This window comes from Glycine soja, chromosome 1 (assembly GCF_004193775.1).
Source record: "Glycine soja cultivar W05 chromosome 1, ASM419377v2, whole genome shotgun sequence".
Taxonomy (NCBI): domain Eukaryota; kingdom Viridiplantae; phylum Streptophyta; class Magnoliopsida; order Fabales; family Fabaceae; genus Glycine; species Glycine soja.
Window position 1 is genome coordinate 26445840 of NC_041002.1, and position 20658 is coordinate 26466497.

The following is a 20658-nucleotide window of genomic DNA, read 5'->3' on the forward strand; positions in this document are numbered from 1 at the left end:
TGATGCAACATTATATGATTATAAATTTAATTATATTATAATACTATACAAAACAAATTAAACTTTTGTGCACAAAGTTAAACAACGAATCTTAATGCACTAATTTATTTATGAGGCTTAAGGTAGCTGCAAATTGCACTTCCCGAGCCTAACAGTTTCTTCTTACATAAGAAATTTTGTCCTTAAACAATTTGTGGTGTTTGTTATTACTCATTACCTTTTGTTTATTGATCTGGTCCATTTTCCTGAACTTAAAATATACACCTATAGTAAGTAATTGGACTATTCAGTTGTCGCGTGCTTCTGGCTTTAAGTTTCTGAGCTTAATTTAGACTCTTGCATATACATACAGAGAGAACTCTCCAACCAGAAGAAAGCATGCACATCTATAGACTATAGAGTCAGAAGTTTAAAACAAAATGATGGTCAAACCCTCTTTTTAGCATGACAAGTGTATATGAATGTGGAGTTGTTGTTGGAAGCCCACGTTGCATTCACGTCCCACGTTCCTTTTTTTATTTTATTATTTTGGAACATTTAGTTATTTTGAATCTGGTCCATTTTCCATCCACATTCAACCCATATCTTTGCAAATATATTTGCAACCACCTTCAGTAACAAATCACGTACCCATCATTTATCTCACGTACTGATAACTTCTTATCTCACGTCTGATAACTTTCTATCTCACGTTCTGATAACAAGTTGAGAGCTCTGTGATGGACAGACTCTATAAATAGGATGGGGTGCTCTCAGTTTTGTATCACCAAACTCACTTCTCTATTCAGAAAAATACACCATCTATTCAGAGTGAGTAAGGGTCTGGAAGAACAAAATTGTCTTTCAGGTTCGTGTGTGCGCCGCTTCCCGTTTAATTTGCAATGGCTGGAGGTACGCTCATAATATTTTTAATTTCCGCTGTTTGATTTAAATATGTCATTTAAATTGATTTGCATGTTTAGATCAGTATATGTATATTTTACATTTGGTATCAGAGCAACATAATACCTCTGCCTTGCCTTTATTGTGCTTTGTTCAAATAAAGAAGAAACATGAACATTGAGCGTTAAGCAAATTTTTTTTTTAAAATATTAAAACTTGTGGCTGAATTTAATATTTAAATATTAAAACTTTGAACCTCTTTGAGAAAGCGTAAAAGGGAAGCGAAGCTAATTTATATATATATATATATATATATATATATATATATATATATATATATATATATATATAAAATAATCTGTTACGCTGAGAGGATGAAGATGTACATGTGCATGTTTACTGATGTGAAATTGTTAATATATATTGTGCTGGTTTTGAACCCTCGCCCTGCAAGCATAAAAGGACTCCCTTTGCCGCTAAGCTACTGCAATTTAATTGTTTATTAATTGCAGTTCATGTGTATTTATAACTTCTGAAGGTTAAATCATTTATGCACAAACTGTTTAAAATTGTGTGTCTCTTAAGTTATGCTGAACATACAATATTATGTTAAATACTGGTATGGATTGGATTTAATCCTTTAAAGTTTATTACATGTTGAATGAATATACGTGCAATGTTATTTTGAATTGGTATACATGTAATTTTTATGATTCAATATTGAGCACATTTGCATTATTAAGTATGTTTATGCAAAAATTATTTTTGAATGTTAAGTGATTAATATAATTTTATTAAATTAGAGAATAGTCACAACATCTTTAATTGAGTAAAATTATATACTAAATTTATAATCACTAGAAATATTAATTGTGATTAATCATATGTAATGTGATGAAATCTACCCACAAGAATTTTGTTATATTTGTATGATTAATTAGGATAAAATATTAAATTATATTTCTTAATTTACCCACAGGTATTAAGGAAAAGAACATGATTTAATAGTTTTATCATAAAGTTGCATGATGAATCTAATTGAGTAGGACTTTAGCCCACAGGCAAGTTTTGTGTCACTAGATTCATATATTGAGACATGATTTGCATTGGCAAAACATGGCATTTGTTTAGTCTCAAATTTTCTTAATGAGCATGTGTGTTTGTTTGCAGTTTTACAATCTATGAATATTTCTTGTGACCTTCCCATTTTGAAAGGTGATAATTATAAGATTTGGAAGGAAAGAGTTCTCCTTCATTTGGGCTGGATGGATATTGACTATGCTATAAGGAAGGATGAGCCACCGGCTATTACTGAAACTAGCGAACCTGATGCTATTGATCTTTATGAAAAGTGGGAGAGATCTAATCGTCTCTCCATTATGTTCATAAAAACCAACATATCCGCTAGTATCCGGGGTTCAGTTGACCAGCATGATAAGGTCAGAGATCTGTTGAAAGCCATTGATGAACAGTTTACAACCTCTAAGAAGTCACTTGCTAGCACACTCATTATGCAATTCTCTTCCATTAAGCTTACTGGAACGAGGGGTGTGCGTGAACATATCATGCGCTTAAGGGACATAGTGGCTCAATTGAAAACCCTGGAAGTTACCATGTCTGAATCCTTCCTGGTACATTTCATTTTGTGCACCCTACCTCAACAGTATACACCCTTCAAAATCTCCTACAACACACATAAGGATAAATGGTCTATTAATGAATTGATGACCATGTGTGTTCAAGAAGAGGAGAGATTGATAATGGAAGAGGGTGAGAAGGTAAATTTGACTACTTCTACTTCTGGAAAGGATAGGAAGAAGTCTGTAGGCACCAATAAAGGAAGGATTCCGACTGAACCAACAATTAAAAAGGAGTCAAAGTGTTTCTTCTGTAAAAAGAAAGGACACATGAAGAAGGATTGCCTCAAATTTAAAAGTTGGTTTGAGAAGAAAGGTACACCATTGACTTTCGTTTGTTATGAATCTAATATGATTAATGTGAATCATAATACATGGTGGATTGACTCTGGTTCTACAATCCATGTTTCTAATACCTTGCAGGGTATGGAAAGCCTAAGGAAGCCAGTGGGAAGTGAGCAGTGCATCTACTCAAGGAGTAGGATGAGCTCACATGTAGAGGCCATTGGAACGTGCGTCTTAGTCTTAAGTAGTGGCTTTAAATTACATTTGGAGAAAGTTTTTTATGTTCCTAGTTTCTGTAAAAACTTAATTTCTGTTTCTAAACTTGCACCTTTGGGATTTTATTTTAATTTTACAAACTTTGGTTTTAATTTACTAAATAAATCTGAAATTATTGGTTGTGGTCAATTGGTTGATGGTCTTTATTCGATTGAATTGAAAAATGACGCTACTTCTATGCACGTTTCTGTTGGGTTAAAACGATGTATTGTGAATGAAGAATCCTCTATGTTGTGGCACCGGAGATTAGGACATATCTCTATTGATAGAATCACGCGATTAGTAAATGAATGAGTACTTAGTACTTTGGATTTCGCTGATTTTGAGACTTGTGTAGATTGCATTAAGGGTAAGCAAACTAACAAGTCTAAAAAAGGTGCAAAGAGGAGTTTTAATTTATTAGAAATCATACATACATACATACATACATATGTTGTCCAGACATGGATGCAAATAGTCCGAAATACTTCATAACCTTTATAGATGATTATTCACGATATATGTATCTCTACTTACTTCATTCTAAGAATGAAGCTTTAGATGCCTTTAAAGTTTTTAAGGCTGAAGTTGAGAAACAATGTGGAAAACAAATTAAGATCGTGAGATCAGATAGAGGTGGGGAGTACTATGGTAGATACACAGAGGATGGACAAGCACCAGGTTCATTTGCGAAATTTCTTCAAGAACATGGGATTGTTGCCCAATACACTATGCCAGGTTCTCTGGATCAGAATGGTGTGGCAGAACGAAGAAATCGAACCTTATTAGACATGGTGAGAAGCATGAGGATTAATGTAAAGCTTCCTCAATTTTTGTGGATTGATGCTCTTAAGACGACTGCGTATATATTAAACCGAGTTCCAACCAAGGCTGTCTCTAAGACACCTTTTGAGTTATTCAAGGGTTGGAAACCAAGTTTGCGACATATACGCGTTTGGGGATGCCCGTCAGAAGTAAGAATTTATAATCCACAAGAGAAGAAACTAGACCCTAAGACTATTACTGGGTATTTCATTGGATATGCTTAAAGGTCTAAAGGGTATAGGTTCTATTGTCCATCCCACAACACTAGGATTGTGGAATCAAGGAATGCAAAGTTTCTTGAAAATGACTTGATCAGTGGGAGTGATCAATTTCAGAACATTTCTTCTGAAAGGGATCACTATGAAGCTGAACCTTCTGGGACAAGTAATAGGTTGGTAGTCATTCCCACCCCTCAAGTTAAAATGGGTGTTAGACAACCAGTGATTGAAGTTCCACAAGCTGTTGAAAGTGATCATGTAGATCAAGTTGTTTGTGAGGAACAACATGATGATATTGAACAAACTGGTGAAGAACCAGTTGAACAAGTTCCTCAGTAAGATGACCAAACAACATTAAGAAGATCTACTAGAGTAAAAAAGACAGCAATTCCTAGTGATTATGTAGTGTACCTACAAGAATCAGACTACAACATTGGAGCCGAAAATGATCCTGAGACATTTTCACAAGCCATGAGTTCTAAGGAATCAAATTTGTGGTATAATGCTATGAGAGATGAGATGGATTCTATGGCATCTAACCAAGTTTGGGATCTCGTTGAGTTGCCTGTTGGTGTAAAAGCCATCGGATGTAGATGGGTCTTCAAAACAAAGAAAGACTCAGAAGGCAACATTGAGAGACATAAGGCAAGACTTGTTGCTAAAGGATTCACTCAAAGAGAAGGAGTCGATTACAGAGAGACCTTTTCCCCTGTATCTAAGAAAGACTCTCTTCGAGTAATTTTGGCATTAGTAGCTCATTTTGATCTTGAGTTGCATCAAATGGATGTGAAAACGGCGTTCCTGAATGGTGATCTAGAAGAAGAGGTTTACATGAAACAACTTGAGGGATTCTTATCTAGTGTTGGTGAGCACTTAGTCTGCAAGCTTAATAAGTCCATCTATGGATTGAAACAAGCCTCCTGCCAATGGTATTAAAAATTTCATGAGGTCATTTCTTCATTTAGCTTTGAAGAGAATGTCATGGATCACTGTATATACCAGAAGGCCAGTGGGAGTAAGATTTGTTTCCTTGTATTATACGTAAATGATATTCTGCTTGCGACTAATGATAAGGGTATGCTATATGAGGTGAAACAATTTCTCTCAAAGAACTTTGATATGAAGGATATGGGAGAGGCATCTTATGTCATAGGCATAAAGATCCATAGAGAAAGATCTCGAGGCATTTTAGGCTTGTCTCAAGAAACCTATATCAACAAAGTTTTAGAGAGATTTAATATGAAAGATTGTTCACCAAGTGTAGCTCCCATTGTGAAGGGTGACAAACTTGCTTTGAGTCAATGCCCCAAAAATGATTTTGAGCGGGAACACAAGAAAAATATTCCATATGCTTCAGCAGTTGGAAACCTTATGTATGCTCAGGTTTGCACTAGACCTGATATTGCATTCGCTGTTGGAGTCTTGGGAAGATATCAAAGTAATCCAGGTATTGACCACTGGAAAGCTGCAAAGAAAGTGATGAGATATCTTCAAGGAACAAAAGATTACATGCTCATGTACAGACAAACTGATTGTCTGGAAGTGATTGGCTACTCCGACTCAGACTTTTCTGGTTGCGTTGATTCACGAAGATCAACATCTGGTTATATTTTTATGTTAGCCAATGGAGTTGTATCTTGGAGAAGTGCCAAACAAACCTTGACTGCTACTTCCACTATGGAGGCTGAGTTCGTTTCTTGTTTTGAGGCTACCTCGCATGGTGTATGGTTGAAGAGTTTCATATCTGGCCTTAGAGTTGTGGACTCTATTTCTAGGCCATTAAAGTTGTATTGTGACAACTTTGCTGCGATGTTTGTGGCTAAAAATAACAAAAGTGGAAGTCGAAGTAAGCACATCGACATTAAGTACTTAGCCATAAGAGAACGTGTTAAAGAAAAGAAAGTGGTCATTGAACACGTCAACACTGAGTTAATGATTGCTGATCCTTTAACTAAAGGCATGCCACCAAAGAATTTTAAGGATCATGTAGTACGAATGGGACTTGGTTCCATGATGTAATTTCATTGTACGTACATTTGTTATTTTCAATGAAACTCTTATTCAGTTAGATATTTTCTCATATGGTTTTGTGCACATATTTATTTATTTCGAGAAAAATCATTCGGTTTAGATATAGAATAAACATATGGTTTATTCATTAAGTTGAGAGCTAGTGTTGAGAGACTTGATATATTGTGGTACATGGAAGATACTACTCATCATCAGAGGACCTATCGCCATGACTCATATATTATGTTTCTTGTTATGGTTGATGTTGAGTTAAATGGACCAAGTGGGAGAATGTTGGAAGCCCACGTTGCATTCACGTCCCACGTTCCTTTTTTATTTTATTATTTTGGAACATTTAGTTATTTTGAATCTGGTCCATTTTCCATCCACATTCAACCCATATCTTTGCAAATATATTTGCAACCACCTTCAGTAACAAATCACGTACCCATCATTTATCTCACGTACTGATAACTTCTTTTCTCACGTCTGATAACTTCCTATCTCACGTTCTGATAACAAGTTGAGAGCTCTGTGATGGACAGACTCTATAAATAGGATGGGGTGCTCTCAGTTTTGTATCACCAAACCCACTTCTCTATTCAGAAAAATACACCATCTATTCAGAGTGAGTAAGGGTCTGGAAGAACAAAATTGTCTTTCAGGTTCGTGTGTGCGCCGCTTCCCGTTCAATTTGCAATGGCTGGAGGTACGCTCATAATATTTTTAATTTCCGTTGTTTGATCTAAATATGTCATTTAAATTGATTTGCATGTTTAGATCAGTATATGTATATTTTACAGTTGTAACTTAATACGAGTGATAAAAATGGTAACTAATGAAACATGCATATTTTATAGAGGTCAAAAGTTTAGCAGTCAAATATAGCTAGATTTTTTTTTGTTTTGCATTATTATATCTGGCTTGATTTTGAAGTCTAGATGCAGATCAACAACCTCATTATAATTTGTGAGACTTCTACCCCCTACAATGATAATGATTAATCTAACTTAGGTAGAAAGTAGGCCAGGTTATTTGACAGAAACATGGTGCTTAGCTTACATTGAGTCGGGCCTTTTTTTTTTAAATAAAACAGACAAACTTGTATAAAAGTTTATTTAATTAAAAAGACAGGTTTTAGGTTATTTAAAAAAAAAAGTTAAGTCTAATTGGCATATTAATTTTTTTGGTATTATTATCATATTTTTATTTTTATAATATATTAAAATTGCGTATTTTTTTAATATTAAGTTTGTCTTTCATCATAGTGACCGAAATGTGACTCCATGATAGTGGTTCAAGTTTTCAAATCTCAGCTTTTGGTGCCTTGGAGGATTCGGACTAGAAGGAGCAATTGTTTGTCTTTCATTAAGCATATTTCTTTCCGCATTTCCCAAATTTTTCATGAAGGGGATTTTTGTTAGGACATATTTTTATGCTATTTTATTGATTCATTATTGTTGTACCAGTTTGTTAAGTTTTATTAGTCTTTAATTAGTCAATTAAGATTTTGACTAGTCCGTTATTAACTAGTTCGTTATTTTGTTATTCTTGAGTCGATTCATAAAACTCCTATATAAGTTGTAATTGTCTCATCAATTAAATGTAGAAAATGGTCTTTATTTAGAAATCCCAATATGGCATCAAAACAGGTTAAGACCCGCTTGGCTTCCGCTCTCTGATTTCGTAAAAGCGATAGAATTGTTTCTTTTCCTTGTTCGTGATATTGTCTTCACACCAAATTTAACCCATTTCTTATTCAAGATTCTTGTCATGGAGAAAGAAACACATACAAAGACCACTTCTCAGGGAGATGAATCTCAGAATGTATCGAGTCCCTACTACCTCCATCCTGGAGAAAGTTTAGGAATTGTAGATGCAATTGCTTTTGATGTTTTGATGATGATCATGATGATATGATGCAATTGATGTAAATGGGCTTTTCAAGATTAAATTCAAGACAATACTTCAAGATTACAAGTCACAGCATCAAGATGATCACTAGTATATTAGGAAGGGAATTCCTAATTGAATTAGCAAAAGGTTTGGCCAAGTAATTTAAATTAAAAAGTGTTTTACAAAGGTTTTACTCTCTGGTAATCGATTACCAGAGGATGTAATCGATTACCAGTGGCCAAATATATTTTATAACAGCTACTAAAATTTGAATTCGAAATTTTAGATTGTGTAATCGATTACACAAGTTTGGTAATCGATTACCAGCAGTTAGTAAACGTTTTAATTCAAATTTTAAAAGCTGTAACGATTACACAATTACTGTAATCGATTACCAGACAAGATTTTCAGAAAAATAATTCTAAGAGTCACAACTTTTCAAAGGCTTTATTCATGACCACCGATGGTCTATATATATGTGACTTAAACACGAATTTGCTTAGAGATTTTCAGAACAACAAGTGTTTATCCTCTCAAAGAGCAAAATCATTTTATCCTCTTAAGAATTCCTTGGCCAATTCAATTGCAATTCATTAAGGAATTATTTGAGTACTCAATCTGTAAAATCCATCTCTTTCTAGAGAGATTTATTCTTCTTCTTCTCCTCATTCTCTAAGGGATTAAGAGACCGTGAGTCTCTTGTTGTAAAGGAACTCTAAACACAAGGGAAGGATTGTCCTTGTGTGTTTAGAACTTGTAAAAGGAATTTACAAGATAGTGAAACTCTCAAGCGGGTTGCTTGGGGACTGGACGTAGGCACAAGGGTGTGGCCGAACCAGTATAAATCTGAGTTTGCACTTTCTCTTCCCTTAATCTCCTTTATTTATTATTGCTTTATATTCATATTCAAATTGTTTTATTTGAATCAATATTTAAGAAGATTGTCATTAAGGGAATTCATAACTTGAATAAAAAGTGAAATAGATTTTTAATTGGGGAAGTAGTTTGGAATATCTTAATTCAACCCCCCCCCCCCCCCCATTTTAAGATATCTGAGGCCACTTGTCTAACAAGTGGTATCAGAGCTTCATTCTTGTATAAAGTTTAGAAGCTTCAAGAAAAAGATGGCCTCAGCAAATTCCTTATTTCTAGAAGGGAATTCTATCAATAGACCTCCAATCTTTAATGGAGAGGGTTACCACTACTGGAAAACCCGAATGCAAATTTTTATTGAGGCAATAGATCTAAATATTTGGGAAGCCATAGAAATAGGGCCTTATATACCCACCACAGTAGAAAGAGTTTCAATAGATGGTAGTTCATCAAGTGAAAGCATAACTATAGAAAAACCTAGAGATAGATGGTCTGAAGAGGATAGAAAACGAGTACAATACAACTTAAAAGCCAAAAACATAATAACATCTGCCCTGGGAATGGATGAATATTTCAGGGTTTCAAATTGTAAGAGTGCTAAGTAAATGTGGGACACTTTTCGATTAACACATGAAGGAACTACAGATGTTAAAAGATCTAGGATAAATGCACTAACTCATGAGTATGAATTATTTAGAATGAATGCAAATGAAAATATTCAAAGCATGCAAAAGAGATTTACACATATAGTAAATCATCTAGCAGCCTTAGGAAAAGAATTTCAAAATGAGGATCTCATAAACAAGGTGTTAAGATGTTTAAGTAGAGAATGGCAACCCAAAGTAACGGCTATTTCTGAATCAAGAGATTTGTCTAACATGTCCCTTGCCACTCTATTTGGAAAGTTGCAGGAACACGAGATGGAATTATTGAGATTACACCAACATGAAGAAAATGACAAGAAAAAGAAAGGAATTGCTCTTAAAGCATCATCTTCAATTCAAGAAGAAAGTGATCAGGATAATGATCCAGATGATGATGATGATCTAAGTTTCTTTGTAAGAAGATTCAACAAGTTTCTTAAAGTAAGAGGAAATCAGAGGCGACCCAATTTTAAATCAAAAAGAAGGACAGAAAATTCATCCTCTACTCTAAAATGCTTTGAATGCAATCAACCTGGACATCTGAGGGTTGATTGTCTCATCTTCAAGAAAAAGATGGAAAAATCTGAAAAGAAAAATCATAGTGAAAGGAAACTGAAGAAAGCATACATCACATGGGATGAAAATGATATGGAATCTTCTGAAGAATATGAAAATGAAGAGATAAATCTCTGCCTTATGACTAAAAGTTACGAAAGTGATGAAGAGGTAACATCTTCGAATAACTTATCTATTTCTTTTGATGAATTGCAAGATGCATTTGCTGATCTGCATAAAGAGTCAATTAAACTTGCAAAATTAGTTTCATCTTCAAAGAAAACAATTTCAAATTTAGAAAATGAAATTTCGAAATTAAACAAAGAATTAGATCTTCTTAGAAATGAAGTCTCAATTTCTAAAACAAATGAAAAAGTTAATATCTCCACTATTTCTGACAAGAAAATATCAGATTCTTGTAGTTGTTGTGATAAATATGTAAAAGAAATTAAAGAGTTGAAAAATTCACTTGCAAAATTTTCATATAGTAAAAATAATTTAGATGTTATATTAAGTAAACAAAGATATGTGTCTAATAAAAATGGACTAGGGTATAAATCTGATAAACAACAAAAGTTTCATAAAAACTTTTCCACTTCCACACAAAAATGTAATTCTAATTCTATCACTTGTTTTTACTGTGGAAGAAGAGGACATGGCATATCAACTTGCTACTTCAAGAAAAATTACAGTAACATTAAAATGATATGGGTCCCAAAAGGATCCTCAGTTTATACTAACATGCAAGGACCCAATAAAATTTGGGTACCTAAGTCAAAAACTTAATTATGCAGGTATCTTTGAGAAAGAAGTGGTACATAGATAGCGGATGCTCAAAACATATGACTGGAGATGCATCAAATTTTACACATATCTCTCCAAAGAAAAGCGGGCATGTAACATATGGTGACAACAACAAAGGTAGAATCCTTGGAGTGGGTAAAATAGGTACAAATTCTTCAAACTCCATTGAAAATGTTCTACTTGTTGAAGGACTTAAGCATAGCCTGCTTAGCGTTAGTCAACTATGCGACAAAGGCTATCTAGTATCATTTGATTCTCAGAAATGTCTTATAGAACATAAGCATGACATTAATATAAAGCATGTAGGACATAGAGTCAATAATGTTTACATGATAGACTTAAGCATAAAACAAGAAAACAATCATTGCTTTCTTAGTAAAGATGAAGATCCATGGTTATGGCATAAAAGAATTGCTCACATAAACATGGATCACTTAAATAAATTAATTTCAAAAGATTTAGTAGTTGGTTTGCCTAAATTGAAATTTGAAAAAGATAAACTATGTGATGCATGTCAAAAGGGCAAACAAACAAGAGTCTCATTCAAACCTAAAAATGTTGTTTCAACCACTCAACCCTTACAATTATTGCATATAGATTTATTTGGTCCATCTAGAACCATGAGTTTTGGAGGAAATTATTATGCTCTAGTTATAGTTGATGATTTCTCTAGATATACTTGGACATTATTTATTACACATAAGATTGATTCATTCCAAGCATTTAGAAAACTTGCTAAAGTCATACAAAATAAGAAAAATCTCAAGATTGCATCCATTAGAAGTGATCATGGAGGTGAATTTGAAAATAAAGATTTTGAATTATTTTGTGATGAACATGGTATTGAACATAATTTTTCTGCACCAAGAACCCCTCAACAAAATGGAGTTGTTGAGAGGAAAAATAGGTCATTGGAAGAAATTGCAAGAACTTTATTAAATGATACTTTTCTTCCAAAGTATTTTTGGGCTGAAGCGGTCAATACTGCATGTTACATCATGAATAGGGCCTTAATAAGACCTATTTTAAAGAAAACCCCATATGAGTTATTTAATGGTAGAAAACCTAATATTTCTCATCTACATGTTTTTGGTTGCAAATGCTTTGTGCTCAATAATGGAAAAGATAATCTAGGAAAATTTGATGCAAAATATGATGAAGGTATTTTTCTTGGATATTCATTACAAAGCAAAGCATATAGGATATATAATAAAAGAACTATGAATATCGAGGAATCCATTCATGTTACCTTTGATGAATCTAATGTTATCTTGTCAAGAAAGAATATGCTAGATGATATTGCAGATTCTTTAGAACATATGAATATTGATGAACAAGATTCCAAAGGAAATGATAAAGGAAACAATGAAGATCCTCCAGAAGAAGTCAAATCCAATGATGAACTTCCAAGAGAATGGAAAGCTTCAAGAGATCATCCCCTCGACAACATTATTGGTGATATCTCAAAAGGGGTAACAACTAGACATTCTCTTAAAGATTTATGCAATAATATGGCTTTTGTATCTATGATTGAACCTAAAAATATAAAAGAAGCCATAGTAGATGATAACTGGATCATTGCCATGCAAGAAGAACTGAACCAATTTGAAAGAAACAATGTGTGGAAATTAGTAGAAAAACCTGAAAATTATCCTGTTATAGGAACAAAATGGGTTTTTAGAAATACATTAGATGAACATGGTATAATTATTAGAAATAAAGCCAGGTTAGTAGCAAAAGGATATAATCAAGAAGAAGGAATAGACTATGAAGAAACATATGCTCCTGTTGCAAGATTAGAAGCCATTAGAATGCTTTTGGCATATGCATCCATAATGGATTTTAAACTTTATCAAATGGATGTTAAGAGTGCCTTTCTAAATGGCTTAATTCAAGAAGAGGTATATGTTGAACAACCCCCTGGTTTTGAAATTCCTGATAAACCAAACCATGTTTATAAATTACAAAAGGCTCTTTATGGTTTGAAACAAGCCCCTAGGGCGTGGTATGAACGCTTAAGTAATTTTCTTCTAGAAAAAGAATTCTCTAGAGGTAAAGTGGATACCACATTGTTCATAAAGAGAAAGCATAATGATATTTTGTTGGTTCAAATATATGTTGATGATATAATTTTTGGATCCACTAATGATTCATTGTGCAAGGAGTTTTCCCTTGATATGCAAAGTGAATTTGAAATGTCAATAATGGGAGAACTAAAGTACTTTCTGGGATTACAAATCAAGCAAACTCAAGAAGTTATATTCATCAATCAATCCAAGTACTGCAAGGAATTGATCAAAAGATTTGGGATGGATAGTGCAAAACACATGTCCACACCTATGAGCACTAGTTGTTACTTAGATAAAGATGAATCTGGTCAGTCTATAGACATAAAACAATATCGAGGTATGATCGGATCTCTTCTTTATTTATCTGCTAGTAGACCTGATATTATGTTTAGTGTATGCATGTGTGCTAGGTTTCAATCCAACCCCAAACAATCACATTTAAGTGCAGTAAAAAGAATCATGAGATATCTATTAGGGACAATCAATTTAGGATTATGGTATCCTAAGAATTCAACATGTAACTTAATAGGATATTCTGATTCTGATTTTGCCGGATCTAAAACTGATAGAAAAAGTACAAGTGGAACTTGTCAATTCATTGGATCGGCTCTTGTTTCATGGCATAGTAAGAAACAAAATAGTGTTGCTTTATCTACTGCTGAAGCGGAGTATATCTCTGCCGGTAGTTGTTGTGCACAGATTTTATGGATGAAGCAACAATTATCTGACTATGGCATCATTCTTGATCGCATACCTATTAAGTGTGATAATACTAGTGCCATAAATCTATCCAAAAACCCAGTTCAACATTCTAGAACTAAACATATAGAGATTAGACACCACTTTCTTAGAGATCATGTCCTAAAGGGAGATTGTGTATTAGAATTTGTTGATACTAAGAATCAACTTGCTGATATTTTCACTAAACCTCTCCCCAAGAAAGTGTTCTTCTCTATTAGAAGAGAATTAGGTCTCTTAGATGTAAGAGATTTAGAAAAATAGGGATTGATTGGTTGATTGGTTGATTGATTTACTCTTATTTATTGTGTGTAGATTATTTTGTTTGTTTGATCTTGTTTGAATTCTTGTTTTTATGATAGAATTTATGATTTCTTGTGTATATAATAATTGAATGATTGAATTTAGTGTATTAGTAGTGAAAATTAATCATATAGGATGTATTTTTAGCATAAACATAGATATTCTCTTAAGAAACTAGCCTAGGATAGGCTCTGGTAATCGATTACCATCCAGTGTAATCGATTACACATGAACAGGCAGCCTGTAATCGATTACAACATCCTGTAATCGATTACCAGTAGGCTTATTGGTCCTGTAATCGATTACCAATACCTGTAATCGATTACAATACGTCATCTTCTATAAATACTCACGAAATCAGAGCTGCTGCGCAGCCAAAGCCTCCTCCACGTTTTCCTCCATACCTAAAACTTCAAATCTTCGATTCTCACTCAATTCTTCACCAAATCACCTCCCGTACAGCCCAATCTTCCTCTTTTACACTCCTCTTTCACATTCACCAATCAAAATCCACAAAAATTTCATCAAATGGCAGAGCCATCGAAGAAGAGAAAGGGATCATCCTCCACCGCTGCTGCTGCTGCCCATCACCGCCACGGCCTATCCGGAGCACCCACAACACCTATTCCTCCTTCTTTATCATCTCCAAGATCATCAACATTGTTTTCATCCGATGATCAGCGTCTACGGTACCTTTCTCAATTTTCTTCTAGAATAATCTTAGACCCTAAGTACCTAGACGTAGAATTGTTTAATGATGAAACGTTTGATTGCTATCAAGTGTTTCAAAATTCTGGTCTTGTTGATTTCATGTCATTAAAGTTGCCATATTATCCTGAACTTGTAAAGGTCTTCTACTGCAATTTAAAAATTCAGGATGGTATTATTATGTTTGAGGTGCATGGTATTTCTATGGTCATTGATCAATCACTATTCTTTTCTTTGACTCATTTACCCAGTCAAGGTGCACCTTTTGAGGGCACCATTGTTGATGACTGGAAATTTGATTATTCGAGTCATGATGCTCGCCGTATGGTCTGCAATGATAAGGCTGAAATGACCGGTAGATTGTTGGCCGGGTCATTAACATTTGATAATCACATCATGCATTATATCATTGTTAGAATTTTGCTTCCTCGGTCTTCAAATTTAGCACAGGCCTCTGAGGAGGATTTGATTCTTATGTGGGCTTTTCTTACCGATCGTCAGATCGACTGGGCCCATTTGGTTCGGTACCGAATGCATAAGGCATTACGGGCCAATGCACCTCTTCCTTATCCATATTTGATTACTCTGTTTTTGCGTCATTTTCAAATTCCGCTTGATGATGAACCCTTTGTTCAAGTCAAGCGTTCCTTTGCAATTGGTGCTGGTGCAGTGACCTCCTTTGGGTACCGTAAAGATCGGAATGGTCAATGGCTGAAGAAGGATGCACTCCCTCCTCAAGATGAACGTACTCCTTCACCTCCTCCTCAACGTGAAGATTCCGCACTCATGAATGAAGTCCTCTCCGAATTACGGGGTCTTCGTTCTTATGTTGGTGACCGCTTTGACTCGTTAGATTCACGCTTTGCCGGTATGGACATTCGCCTCACACAGCTTGAAGAGGATGTCGGATACATTCGTCAGAGTTTCGATCTTCCACCACCACCTCCGTCTTCTTAGATTTTAGTTTCTGATTATAAGTCTTTAATAAGCCGTGTATTTTGGCTGTTTAAGTTTCTTAGAGTTTTAATTATTACGTTAAGTACTTTGCTTATTTATCTTTTGGTATTAAGATTTCAGATTTTTTCTGCTTTGACATTGTGTGGTTGTTGACATTTTGAGTTATTTGGATTCTGGATTGATTATTTCTTGTTTGTGAGTTTGGATGGTTATGCTTTATACTCTGATCTTTATATCTTTCTACTCCATTGTTATATCTGTGTTAATTCCCTACTTCTTTGGCTTTTTGATGTTGCCGAAGGGGGAGAAAAGGTTGGTTGTAGAAAAAGCTTAACAACCTTAGAAATCAAGTGATCATAAATTCCGAAATATAGGGGGAGTAAACGCATTTTATCTATATACAATTGTTTGTTGCTTGCTTGAATCTTGATTTCAGGTATTGTATTGTCATCATCAAAAAGGGGGAGATTGTAGATGCAATTGCTTTTGATGTTTTGATGATGATCATGATGATATGATGCAATTGATGTAAATGGGCTTTTCAAGATTAAATTCAAGACAATACTTCAAGATTACAAGTCGCAGCATCAAGATGATCACTAGTATATTAGGAAGGGAATTCCTAATTGAATTAGCAAAAGGTTTGGCCAAGTAATTCAAATTAAAAAGTGTTTTACAAAGGTTATACTCTCTGGTAATCGATTACCAGAGGATGTAATCGATTACCAGTGGCCAAATATATTTTATAACAGCTACTAAAATTTGAATTCAAAATTTTAGATTGTGTAATCGATTACACAATTTTGGTAATCGATTACCAGCAGTTAGTAAACGTTTTAATTCAAATTTTAAAAGCTATAATCGATTACATAATTACTGTAATCGATTACCAGACAAGATTTTCAGAAAAATAATTCTAAGAGTCACAACTTTTCAAAGGCTTTATTCATGACCACCGATGGTCTATATATATGTGACTTAAACACGAATTTGCTTAGAGATTTTCAGAACAACAAGTGTTTATCCTCTCAAAGAGCAAAATCATTTTATCCTCTTAAGAATTCCTTGGCCAATTCAATTGCAATTCATTAAGGAATTATTTGAGTACTCAATCTGTAAAATCCATCTCTTTCTAGAGAGATTTATTCTTCTTCTTCTCCTCATTCTCTAAGGGATTAAGAGACCGTGAGTCTCTTGTTGTAAAGGAACTCTAAACACAAGGGAAGGATTGTCCTTGTGTGTTTAGAACTTGTAAAAGGAATTTACAAGATAGTGAAACTCTCAAGCGGGTTGCTTGGGGACTGGACGTAGGCACAAGGGTGTGGCCGAACCAGTATAAATCTGAGTTTGCACTTTCTCTTCCCTTAATCTCCTTTATTTATTATTGCTTTATATTCATATTCAAATTGTTTTATTTGAATCAATATTTAAGAAGATTGTCATTAAGGGAATTCATAACTTGAATAAAAAGTGAAATAGATTTTTAATTGGGGAAGTAGTTTGGAATATCTTAATTCAACCCCCCCCCCCCATTTTAAGATATCTGAGGCCACTTGTCTAACAGGAATGGTCCTTGTTTCTCCTCCTCTAAATGCCAACAATTATCACATATGGAGCAGAGGTATGTTTAGAGCTTTATGGTCGAAAAACAAACTAGAATTCGTTGATGGTACACTGCCAATGCCAAAAATGAAAGATGCAAATTATAAAGCATGGCAGAGATGCAACATTATGGTAGTCTCCTGGATCACTCGATCCCTTTCCCCTCAGATTGCACAAAGTACAATTTATATAGATAATGTCAAAAAGCTATGGGATGAGCTCAAAGAAAGATTTACAAAAGGGAATTTGTGGAAGCAAAGCTTTCCAAGTTTATTTTCATGATTCCAAAGACTCAAGTCAAGAATCAAGAGTCAAACAAGTTTCAAGAATCAAAGAGTCGTTCAATCAAGAATCAAGATTCAAGTGAGGTTTCAAGAGAAGACTCAAGATATGCAAGAACTTCAAGAACCATTAAGATAAGTATAAAAGGATTTTTTTCAAAATATTGAATAGCAAAATTTTGATCAAGAGAATTTTTCAAAAAGAAAAATCTTTTACCAAAGAGTTTTACTCTCTGGTAATCGATTACCATAAGGCAGTAATTGATTACCAGTAGCCAACATTCTTTTCAAACTGATTTACAAAGCAGTAATCGATTACCATGAGCATGTAATCGATTACCAATGTTTTGAACATTGAGATTTCAAATTTCAAGAATCACAATTTGTGACAAAACATTTTCAAATCATTTCAAACTTGTGTAATCGATTACATAATACTTGCAATCGATTACCAGTGTTTCTAAACGTTTTGATTTTCAAATTTAAACATGAAGAGTCACATTTGTTGATGTGTAATCGATTACACTATGATGGTAATTGATTACCAGTGACTTATTTTGAAAAATAAATTACCAAAAGTCACAATTCTTAAAGTGACTTGTTTCTGAAGATTTTTTCAAAAGTCACAACCTTTAAGTGACTAGTTTTCAAAAGAGTCACAACTTTTAAAGTGACTAGTTTTAAAGAAATTGCCAAGAGTCGCAAACTTTAACTTGAGTCATCAAATGACTATAAATATGTGACCATGGCACGAATTTTAAAGAGAGAACTTTCAGATTTCTTTCATTCATTCAAAGCATTCTTCTAAGATTTTTTGTTCAATACTTTCTTTATTCAAGAAAATTTCATTGGCCAAAAACTCGTGCTATTCTTTTTCTTCATTCCCTCTTCCTCTTGCCAAAAGATTCAAAGGACTAACCGCCTGAGAATTCCATTGATTCTTCCCCTTCCCTTTAAACAAAAGATTTCAAAGGACTAACTGTCTAAGATATCTTTTGTTTCCCCTTACAAAGATTCAAGGGACTAACCGCCTAAGAATTATTTGTCTTAACACATTGGAGGGTACATCTTTTGTGGTACAAGTAGAGTGTACATCTACTTGGGTTATAATACTGAGAACAAGAGAGGATACATCTCTTGTGGATCCGTTCAAGTGGAGGGTACATCCACTTGGTTGTTCAAAGAGAACAAGGGAGGGTACATCCCTTGTGGATCTTTACTTGTAAAGGATTTTACAAGGTTATTGGAAATCTCAAGAACCGGTGGTTGCTTGGGGACTGGAAGTAGGTACGGGTTGATGCCGAACCAGTATAAAAACTTATGTTTGTTTTCTTCTTCCCTACACTCTTTAATTTCCGCTGTGCACTTTTTATTTACGCTTTACTTTTGTCTAAGTTATTGTTTTTGTTCTTTACTTTCTCATAACTTAGTAGTAAAGCCTAATTGAATCTAGTAACATTAAGAAGGATAAATTTTTAATTAGTCAAGACACATTCATAATTAATTCAACCCCCCCTTCTTAATTATTTCGAGGTCACTTGATCCAACAAAATTATTTCAAAATTTCTTATTTACTTCAAGAAATACACTCCATCAAGTAGGGAGAGAGAAGTGCCACTAATTTCTTTACAAAATTAAAGATTTTGTGGGATGAGTTGGATATGCTGAGTCCTACTCTAGATTGTTCATGTACAGTCAAATGTACTTGTGATTTGATTAAATCAATCCAAATGAAACAAGAAATTGAACAGGTGATATGCTTCTTGAAAGGTTTAGGAGAAGTTTATGGTATTGTGAAACCAAATATTTTGATGATGGATCCTCTCCCATCCATCAACAAGGCTTATGCCTTAGTCTTGCAACAAGAAGGACAACTGCAAAGAAATGGAACTAATGACTCAAAGTTTTTTTTTACCTCCTCAAATCAGCAGAATAATCTAGGGAATTGGAGGCCACAAAGGAGAGGGGGTAGCAGCTTTGGTAGAGGAAGAGGTAATGGAATCTTGGGTAGAGGGGATGGAAATGCTGGAAGAGGAAGAGAACACAACTATACAAGCAAACAGTGCACATATTGCAATAAATTTGGCCACATAGTTAACCAATGCTACTCAAAGCATGGTTTTCCTTTGGGTTTCAAACCAAGAAACAACTATGCAATTAACAATTTTGTGGCACCCGAGGGAGAACAAAGTCAGTCTGAAATTGATAATTCTCTTCAAGGTTCACAAGGTGGAACCGTCACCTCTTCAGGAGTTCAGTTCAAACCTGAACAACTACAGCAGCTGCTCACTATGTTGCAGCAGTCTTCCACTAAATCAACTCACTTAGTAAGTCAGATCAGTTCAGGGAATGTTGATGAATCTTCCTCACAACAATAAAATCTCCTTTCGGGTAAATTTCTTTCAAAATCTGCTACTTGGATTCTTGATAATGGTGCTATGTTCCGTCGGCTCCACTTGTTACTGTGAATGCGAAATTTTATCAGCAAATGTACCGAGTCGTGCAAGTAATATTAAAATGGTAAGAAACCGAGTATCAAACTCAAGGAACTTATTTCATTTAGTGAAGTGTCATTGAATATGTAGGCATTTGAGTAAAGAAACAGTGATCATGAATAAACTCTGGTGTTTTCTATTCTAATTGCTAATTATAGAAAATATGAGCAAATGGGTGTTAAAACAGATAATTAAAAGCATTGGGTCCTCCTACTGAGTTACTTGATGCAAGTAAGGGTTTTTCTCTATTCAAAGATGTTCATGTGTTTTATGTTGAGGGCAAAAACTCCAAACCATGATTCCTCGCGTGAATGGACTAATCCTATTTAAACCTCGCTCTCGGATGTCTCGTCGAACTTAGCCTAAATAGATTGCATTACGATTACAGCATAATAAAACTAAATTATCGCACTTCGTGTCTAGACATACAATAATCTAGTATGTTCTATCCAGTTCTAAGGATGCAATACATTTTCCAATGCTAAAGCTCCTAACTTTACATACAAATGGGTGATCAAGTCACAAGCATGTAGAAATTAAGCACAGATAGAAACATTGAACACACAAAACAACTTAAAATAGATAAGATAAGAATTTACATCAAGTTCTCAGCAGAATTTC

General features: G+C 34.3%; 1 protein-coding gene across 1 annotated transcript; it reads left to right on the forward strand.

The window, feature by feature from the left end:
• Positions 1-2147: 2147 nt before the first annotated feature.
• On the forward strand, positions 2148-19920 carry LOC114419021. The gene is made up of 2 exons (XM_028384631.1): positions 2148-2513; positions 19294-19920. The coding sequence occupies exons 1-2, from the start codon at positions 2148-2150 to the stop codon at positions 19918-19920; spliced, it is 993 nt and encodes a 330-aa protein (XP_028240432.1).
• The last annotated feature ends 738 nt before the right edge of the window (positions 19921-20658 follow it).